Raw genomic sequence first — 10165 nt, 5'->3', positions numbered from 1 at the left:
TGATTTCTTTCAGCAGTGTTTTGTAGTTTTCCCTGTAGAGGTCTTTCATGTCTTTGGTTAGGTATATTCCTAAGTTTTTTATTTATTTATTTATTTATTTATTTATTTATTTATTTTTGCAGCTATTGTAAAACAGGTTGAGTTCTTTGATTCTCAGCTTGGTGTTCATTAGTTCTTTTTTCCTCCTGGGTTTGGTTTTGGATTATTCTTGTTTCTCTAGTTCCATCAGGTGTGACATTGGATTGTATATTTGTGCTCTTTCAGGCATTTTGACGTAGGCATTTAATGCTATAAACTTTCCTCGTAGCCCTGCTTTTGCTGTATCCCAGAGGTTTTGATAGGTTGTGTCACTATTATCATTTGGTTCAAAAATTTTTTAATTTCCATCTTGATATCATTGTTGGTCCAATGATCATTCAGGAGCAGGTTATTGTTCTTACTTTGTGCTATTTCACTGAAAAATTTTCCTTTCATATCCTGTATCATGTATTTCATTTCTTTAAGTTGGACTTCATTTTTCTCTGGTGCTCCTTGATTAGCTTAGGAATCAACCTTCTGAATTATTTTTCTGGCAATTCAGAGGTTTTGTCTTGGTTTGGATCCATTGTTGATGAGCTGGTATGACCATCTGGGGTGTTAAAGAAACGTGTTTTGTCACATTACCAGAATCGTTTTCTGGTTCCTTCTCATTTGAGTAGACTATGTCAAAGGGAAGATGTGGGACTCAAGGGCTGCTGTTCAGATCCTTTTATCCCGACACTACTTGATGTAGTATTTTCTCCTTCCCCTAGGAATGGGCTTCCTGAGAGCTGAACTATGGTAATTGTTTTTGCTCTTCTGGGTCTAGTCACCTGGCAGAGCTACCAGGCTCTGGGCTGGTAGTGGGGAATGTCTGCAAAGGGTCTTGTGATGTGATCTGTCTTCGGGTCTTGCAACTATGGATATCAGTACCCGCTCTGGTGGAGGTGACAGGGGAGCAAACTCTGTGAGGCTCCTTGGTTGTGTTTTTGTTCAGTGCGCTGGTTTTGTGTTGCTTGGCCTCCAGCCAGGAGGTGGCAATTTCAAGAGGGCATCAGCTGTGATCCTATAGGGAGGATGCAAACTTGCCCTAGAGACACCTGGTTAAGTATTCAGGATTCTCAGGCAGTGGGCAGGGCCATAGAGTTCCCAAGAGATTATGACCTTTGTCTTCCGCTACCAGGGAGGGTAAAAAAAGACCACCAGGAGGGGGCAGAGAGAGGTGTGTCTGAGTTCAGTCTCTCCTTGGGCAAGGTTTGCAGTGGTTGCTGTGGGAGATGGGTGAGTGGTTCCCAGTCCAGTGGAGTTATATTTCCAGGGTGATTGTGGCTGCCTCTCCTGAGTCATACAAATCGCCAGGGAAGTGGGGAAAACTGGCAGTCACCAGCCTCACCATGCTCTCATGCAGCTGGCAGTCCTAAAGACCGGTCTCATTCCTACTTGCCCCTCGACATCACCAAGTCTATTTCCAGGCAGCCAGTGATCAGGGCTGAGAACTTGACCCAGACCACAAGCTTCTCTGTCGAGAAAGCAAGCAGACTCACAGTTTTTCCATCTCTCAGTGAGCCTGCAGCAGTGATCCCGTTCCTTCAAAGGGTCTATGGATTCTGTCATCTTTCCTAGTATGTTCCTGCGGTAGTTCTTGAAGCAATAGTTCACGATGTAAGTCTCCACACAATGTTTTGTCTGTCTGAGCAGGAGCTGCAAGCTAGTCCTACCTCTCATCCACCATCTTAATGCTAAAGTTAATTTCTTAAAGACGGCACACAGTTGTATCTTCCTTTTTTATTCACTCTGAAAATCTGTATTTTAATTAGAATATTTAGTTCATTTGCATTTAGTGCAATTATTGATATGGACGCATTTAGAACTACTATTTTCCTATTTGTTTTCTTTTTTTCCCCATCCATTTCCTGTTCTTTTATTCTTTCCTCTCCACCTTACTCTGGCTTTTTAATTGTAAAATTTATGTATGAGCTATACCTCTTTGCACTAATTTTTAGTGCTTTCCTAAGGAAGTACTGTGTAATAGAACTTTCTGTAATGATAGAAATATTATATAATCTGAATTTTACAATATGGTAACCACTAGCTACACGTGCTATTGACCACTTAAGATAGGACTAATATAATTAAGGAACTGAATTTTTAATTTTAATTAATACAAGTTTACATAGCTATGCAGGGCAATTGTCTACCATGTTTAACAGCACAGCCGTAGAGGAAGCTAGGGAGGGAAGATGAAGGACAGGGACTGGAATGGAAGTAAATTTCTGAAGGTACCTAGTTATATATTGAAACTACATAACTGCTTTCCACAATTTAAAAGACCAAATTAGATTACAAATGAAAAAAGAATCCTTAGGAAATAAGACTTAGAGATTAGAAGCTGGACCCTAGGGCTGTTTACTACAATGAGTTGTCATTTCTAGGTCTTTCTGTGTATAGATTAGCGGAATACCAAATATTTTTACAAAGTAATCCTTAGTTTATACTGACATTTCTATTGCAAAGTCAAACAAATTGAATAAAATCCCTGTAATCTTCTATTTTAATTATAAATATTTCCAAGGCATTAGGAATATTGTGCCACTTTATATAAAATGCGAGGAACTTGAACCATACAGATTGATTTACCATTATACAATTCCCCTGTCCTTTATGCTACAGCTATCCCATGCACTATTTTATTTCTAAGTACAAAATAAACCCCAGTATGTGTTATAATTTTGTTTTAAAAAATCAATCAGATGTATTTAAAACAAGTTAAAAGGAAAAATAACAGGCTTCTATACTCACTTACCTATGTGCAATTCCCTGTTTCCATCCTGAAAATCCAACTATTCATCTGGTAGCACTGTCTTTCAACATGAAGAATTTTCTTTACCATTATTTGAAAGGCAGGTCTGCTGACAAATATTTTCTTAGCCTTTGTTTATTTTAAAATTTCTTTCACTTTCATTATTGGAGTAAATTTTAACTATATGTAGATTCTAAATTGACTGCTTCTGTTTACTTTTCCATTCAGCACATTTAAGATGCCGTATTGCCTCCTGGCTTCCACTGTTGTAATGAGATATGAAAAAACTTATCTGCTAATCTCTTATATGTAATGTGCGATTTTCCTAAACTTCTTTCAAAATTTTCTCTTTATCTTTGGCTTTTAGCAGTTTGTCTATGATGAGCCTTACTGTAGCTTCCTTTTTATTTTCATTCTCTACATAAATTCTCTTTGAGATTTAGTATGATTTTTATCTATAAATTTCTACTTGTCAATAAATTTGAAGATTTTCCACTATTATTTAGTCAAATGTATTTCTGATATTCCAATTACATACATGTTAAACATTTTGACATGCTCTCACAAATCACTGAAGTTTTTCTTTTATTTCATTCTCTGCTCTTCAGACTGTATAATTCATATTGATCTCACTCAAGTTCACTACTTCTTCTATCCTGTGTAAATCTGTGAAGGCCATGTAGAAATTTTTATTTCATGTAAGTTTTTTTTTAATTCTAGAAGGCTCTCTGGTTCTTTTACATAGTTTTATTTCTCTACTGTGATTTCTAATTTGTTTATTCATTATAAGGATAGTTTCCTTTGTATTCTATTTATAATAACTGCTTTAAAATCCTAAATTCTTCATTTCATAATCAATCTGTATTAGTTGCCTTCTTCTCAAGTATGAATCAAATTTCCTTTTTCTTCATATGTCTAGTGATTTTGGATTGTATCCTATACATTGTGAGATATGCCATACAGTTCCTGGATTCTATTATACTCCCTGACAAAGAGTACATTAAAAAAAAAAAAAAAAAAAAAAAAATTAGCAGTTACATTGGCCAGATTCAAACTGAACCTCTAACACCTGTGGTAGGTAGCATCTGATATTTCTGTAGAGTTCACATGCATAGTTGAATTATTAGTCACATTTCTGGGCAAAATATATACACAGAGTTTGGAGTGTCCCCTCTGTGGATCTATTTTCCAGGGGCCCCCTTTAATTTTCCACCTGCTGTGTAGTCCTAAGCTTTCTATTCGGTTCTCCAAGCATTTTAGATTGTCGATTTCTATCAGTGGAGCACAAATTTTGACCTTAACCAAAATCTGTTAAATCCAGAATCTCAAGAAATACCACTCTATTCATCCATATATTAACTTCCCTCTATTTTCTGCCTCTTTTTGATCATTCCAATGCTTTTAGCTACTTGATTTTCCTTTTCCAGAATTTGTGTTTTCTATGGGAGCAAACTAGTACAGAAAGAAGAACTTCTGAAACATTGGAGTGTTTTGCTTTTTAAACAATTTTATGACATCTTTTGAACAAAAATTGTCTAAGCTACCATACAATCAAAGTTAGAAACTGTCACTTTCTTTGGAAAATATGTTAAATGTAAAAAGTCATTGAACTGTGATAGAACATTAGGTGGCTGATTTGTTGTGACTTTACTCTAAATGATAGCATCTTCTTTCTGTCTGCCCTTCCTTCAAATATTCCTGACAATTTTCTATTAGATTCAAGCTATAGGGCAAAACATTTCTTGGATTTTTATATTGATTGGTTGGTTGGTTGGTTTTTGTTTGTTCCAATGATTTGATTTTTTGTAACATATCTGGTACAGTATTACTCTTCATTAAGGGAGAAAAACTTTAATAAACATAAAGTAAAAGAAAATCATTCTTGCAAAATATTATTCCCATGAAACACTGGGATTTCTATTATTTGCTAAACTTATTTTGAAAATAAAAAATAATAATTTGAAAATTAAAGAGGAAAAATAAATACATTAAAAAGTCTGCTGGCTGTAACTGAATATGGATAAAGTTTGAATGAATTCATTTCTGTGAAATACTTTTCAAATCTGTGTATTATCAGTCAAATAACTTCTTACCTTTTGACAGCTTTGGTCAATAGGATCCACTGGAGTAGTTCTGGGATGGGTTACCCTAACATCATCTCTTCCATATTCCAGATTGGACCATAATTCAGTTATAAGTTCATTAATAAACCCTAAAAAGAATTATTACTTCAAGTCATTTATAGCATAATATTTCTTTGGATTATGAAGGAAAGATATGATGATCCCACTGACAAATCTGGTCTACTTTGACAGAAGACACATACTTGCATTTTATATAAGAAATAATCTCTTCTTGGTAGAAACTATATCTACTATTGTTAATATACTTTTATGATATTTCATTATCATAAAACTCTGTAATAACTAAATTCTGAGAGACTATTTCCCTGGAAGACTGCTGAATTTTGAGTCCCAGCTTCTTCACTTTGGCCAGTAACTTCTCTGAGCATGTTTTCTGAAACATAAAAAGGTTTATACTTTGCTCTGCAAATTAGCCAGCAAAGTAAGGCAGTCTGAAATCAGGTTGTGTTTTTCAGAGGTGAGGGGAGAGAAAGAGGTAACAGGAGGCCGGGTAGGCATCCAAAGAGTGTATGCTCCCTTATTCCAATATAACTAATTTTTTTTGTAATTCCATACACTAAGAACGACTCTGCATTTTATACAACTTTTGCTTCAACCCAGTCTTTAAATTCTTATGAGTCATACTATACAACTAAATGAAAATGAATATAAAACCCAATTATCAAATTAGTCTATTAAAATCAAGTAGAAAATCATGTGGAAAAGTGTAAAACACAACATTTAATCATAAAATAAGGAAGTTCATAACAACAATATTAGATCAGAAAGAGTCTTCTGGTATGAGAGAAAAAATATGGGCTCTAAAACCGAGAATATTAGAGTTTAAATTCCAAACATGCCAGTTTATTAGCTGTCCATCCTTGCAAAACTCCCGCGACTTCATGGAGCCTTAGTTCTCCTATTTGAAAGTTGAAATAATGACGCCATATGCCACGGTTGCCATGAAGTATCAACAGGACAATACATGTGAAGTTCCTAATATAGTACCTAAGACATTAGAGAAGCTCAAAAAACTGTCGTCTTCCTCCTGTACTTTGAAAACTACACTTACTCCTCTCACGAAAAGTTTGAGACTATCATGCTCAGAAGCTTAATGACTTTACCAAGGGTGAGATCTGAGATTAAATTTAGTCTCCAAATACTTCAGTTAATGCGCTCTGAATACTACACTACATGAATTTTATTCTAAGTAGAAGAAAAAAAATTCGTGGTTCAGTTTAGGACAATTTTTTTTTTTTTTTAACCAAGAAACATGTTTCATAATACAAGTAGTCCAGATTAGTTCGGCCAAAAAACAAATTTAAAATATACTATAGGAAAAGCATTTGTATTTAAAGAGAGAATCAGTAGTGATCACTCATTATAATTCAACTCTAAGCCTTGAAAAAAATATTGTCACAGCATCTCTATCAGGGATTGTATCTTGTTCAGAGCTCAGATAACCTTAATATAAGACATATTGGCCGGGTGTGGTGGTTCACACCTGTAATCCCAGCACTTTGGGAGGCCAAGGCGGGTGAATCACCTGAGGTCAGAGTTCAAGACCAGCCTGGCCAACACGGTGGAACCCCATCTCTACCAAAATACAAAATTAGCCAGGCGTGGTGGTGGGTACCTGTAATCTCAGCTACTTAGGAGGCTGAGGCAGAAGAATCACTTGAACCCAGGAGGCGGAGGTTGCAGTGAGCTGAGACTGTGCCATTGCACTCCAGCCTGGGCAACAAAAGTGAAACTCTCTGTCTCATTAAAAAAAAAAAAAAAAAAAAAAAAAAAAAAAAAAAAAAAAAAAAAAAGATACATTAAATTTCCAATGTTTTAACTTCTTACAAATCAAATGGACAGGGAAGAATATATACTTACTGCCAACTTCAAAGATANACCTTAATATAAGACATATTGGCCGGGTGTGGTGGTTCACACCTGTAATCCCAGCACTTTGGGAGGCCAAGGCGGGTGAATCACCTGAGGTCAGAGTTCAAGACCAGCCTGGCCAACACGGTGGAACCCCATCTCTACCAAAATACAAAATTAGCCAGGCGTGGTGGTGGGTACCTGTAATCTCAGCTACTTAGGAGGCTGAGGCAGAAGAATCACTTGAACCCAGGAGGCGGAGGTTGCAGTGAGCTGAGACTGTGCCATTGCACTCCAGCCTGGGCAACAAAAGTGAAACTCTCTGTCTCATTAAAAAAAAAAAAAAAAAAGATACATTAAATTTCCAATGTTTTAACTTCTTACAAATCAAATGGACAGGGAAGAATATATACTTACTGCCAACTTCAAAGATAATGTGAAAGCTAAGTGGTGAGACAAATGACTTCAAGAAGAAAAGAGGGAGCAAGGGAATTAGGAAATTTTATGTAAATGAGTGTAAACTTTGAAGCACATATAAGCCACTGACAATGAGCATTAGATAATCCTATCAGATGGGACTGTACTGAGAGAAGATGATATTCTTCTGATTTATAAGATGAAGGAAGATTCTTAAAGCATTAAGTACGTTTCTCCTGAGTTCATTATTTGCCTTTAGTTCAAGGCAAGAGAACAAGGTTGTATACATTTCACAGAAACACAAAACTATTGGAATTTCATGGAAGAAGAAAGACAAAAAGAAAATCCTGTAACTTTCTTTTACATAAGGTCTAACTTAGTAAAAGAATTTTAGAGTAAATATCCTGATACTTGATTGTGCCAGTTAAATTTTCAGTTGGCTTGCTCATTTTATGTTTAAAATAATTATAATTCTAATGAAAAGAAACATTTACCTGACTTTTTTAGTGCAACGCCACCTGCTGCTGTTGATGCCACTTGTGTAACCAAAACTCCACAGCCAAATTTTTTATGCCTGCTGACCTAACAACATAAATATGGAACAGCAATGAGAAGCAAGAAAACATGGCATGCTAACTAGACATTCCTGCAAGATGGTAAGAATTGCAAAAGCAAACTCTGAAAAACTTTTAAAATCATACCTAAGATCTTAAAAAGCCCAAAACTCTAGGGATATTTAGTATGACAGAAAAAAAGCTGATTACAACCCAGTGACCTTTGGCCTTTTACTGTTTGAGTAAAGACTAAAATACATTGTAAATGTATTTAACAGTAGAATAATAGAACGCCTCTACAAATATTTTTGTTTCCTTTAAAATGTGAGGCCTAAACCTTCACTGACATATACATTTAGACTCAATAGGTTTCTTTCTCTAGGAAAATCACCCAGTTTCACTACATCCAGATGTTTGATATCATAATTATAAAACATACGATAATTAAGTGCATTCTTCAATTCCATCTGGTTATTTGCAATTCTGTAAATACAGCCACAGACACTAGTATCAACTCTCTAATATTTTCCTTAAAAAAAAAAAAATGAAGTTGACTATTACAATGCTATACAGTTTTTCAATTGAGGCTTAATAACTTCTTCATACACAGAAAACAGAATGATGTTCTTAACGGCTTTTGCAACTACAAAAACTCCCTTTGCCTGTGGTAGATGGTAATTCATACCTGTAATTTTTTTGCATATTGGTTGAACATAAATGTCATACATTCATTGATAACACCTGTTCTTTGAAGAAGTAGTAATCCTTTGGGGGTGGCAGCAAAATGTAGTAAATCATCTAGCAAATTATCTTCCCAAGCCATACTGAAAGAGGTAAAAGAAAGAGCTTTTTTTTAAGATACTAAAAACTGAAAACAAAGACTATGTCTTAGCTGAGCTTAACCCTATTTACAATTAAAGCTACATAGTACATACTGGTTGCAAACTAATCAATAAAGGTTTAAAATTAAATAAAAACATGGTTTCTTTGGTAGTGAATTCTTTTATTCCTACATTTTCTATACCTATAAGTTCCCTTCACTGAATTAAAAAAATGTTAACTGCATATGTCAGCATTTTTATTATACCTAGGTTCTCTCATCTACATACTAATTTCATTCTATTTTCCTATTAATATTCTGCTGTGCATGAATTCTCCGAACCTCAACTCCCCATAAAAATTCTTGAAGATAACATTGGAAAAACTCTTCTGGGCATTAGCTTATGCAATTCATGACTAAGACCCCAAAAGCAATTTCAACACAAACAAAAATAAATAAATGGGACATAATTAAACTAAAAAGTTTCTGAATGGCAAAAGAAATAAGTAGAGTCACCACAACCCAGAGTGGGAGAAAATATTCACAAACTATGCAATGTCTAACAAAGGACTAATTTCCAGAATCTACAAAGAAGTCAAAGAAATCAGCAAGAAGAGAAAACAAATAATCTCATTTAAAAGTGGACAAAGGACATGAAGAAACAATTCTCAAAACATACAAACAGCTGACAAGCAGTTGAAAAAAAAGTGTTCAACATCACTAATCATCAGGGAAATGCAAATTAAAACCACTTACTCCTGCAAGAAAAAAAGGCCATAATTAAAAAGTCAAAAAAACAATAGATGTTGGTATGTATGTGGTGGGACTCTTTTACACTGCTGGTGGGAATGTAAACTAGTACAACCACTATTGAAAACAATATGGAGATTCCTTAAAGAACTAAAAGTAGAACTACCATTTGATTCAGCATCCCCACTACTGGGTATCTACCCAAAGGAAAAGAAGTCATTACACAAAAAAGCCACAGGCAAAAGCATGTTAATAGGAGCACGATTCACAATTGCAAAGATATGAAACCAATCTAAGTGCCCATCAACCAATATGTGAATAAAGAAAATGTGGTACATATACACCATGGAATACTACTCGGTCATTTAAAAAAAAGGAAATAATGTCTTTTGCACCAAGCTTGATGGAGCTGGAGGCCATTTTTCTAAGTTAAGTAACTCAGAAATAAAAAAACAAATATCATATGTTCTCACTTATAAGTGGGAGCTAAGCTCTGAGGATGCAAAGGCATAAGCATGATATAATGGACTTTGGGGGTACAGGAGGAAAATTTGGAAGGGGGATAAGGGATAAAAAATGACATATTGGGTACAGTGTATACTGCTTGAGTGATGGATGCACAAAAAGCTCAGAAATCACCACTGAAGAATCTATCCATGTAACCAAGAGCACCTGTACCCTGAAAACTATTGAAATAAAAATTGAAATATTAACTATTGAAATTAAAATGAAAATTAATGAATAAAATGAGATCTAAAATTACCTCAAAATAAACTATAGAAATGTTTTTTCTCACCCTTTAATGCAAAAA

At 34.9% G+C, this 10165-nt stretch overlaps 1 protein-coding gene across 1 annotated transcript in view; it reads right to left on the bottom strand.

Annotated features, from left to right (window-relative positions):
- Positions 1-10165, bottom strand: part of TBC1D32 (TBC1 domain family member 32) — a gene marked incomplete at its 3' end in the record, with an annotated part of 224148 nt that overhangs the window by 124181 nt on the left and 89802 nt on the right. The window contains exons 19-21 of the mRNA XM_017848884.1: positions 8470-8608; positions 7725-7812; positions 4912-5030 (exon numbers count right to left, since the gene is read on the bottom strand). Coding sequence (XP_017704373.1) covers positions 4912-5030; positions 7725-7812; positions 8470-8608 — 346 coding nt within the window. The remainder of the gene's footprint in view (positions 1-4911; positions 5031-7724; positions 7813-8469; positions 8609-10165) is intronic.

This window comes from Rhinopithecus bieti, unplaced genomic scaffold (genome assembly GCF_001698545.2).
Source record: "Rhinopithecus bieti isolate Rb0 unplaced genomic scaffold, ASM169854v2 scaffold_30957, whole genome shotgun sequence".
Taxonomy (NCBI): Eukaryota; Metazoa; Chordata; class Mammalia; order Primates; family Cercopithecidae; genus Rhinopithecus; species Rhinopithecus bieti.
Note: the sequence above shows the minus strand (reverse complement) of the source record. Positions and strands in the feature narration are given on the sequence as shown.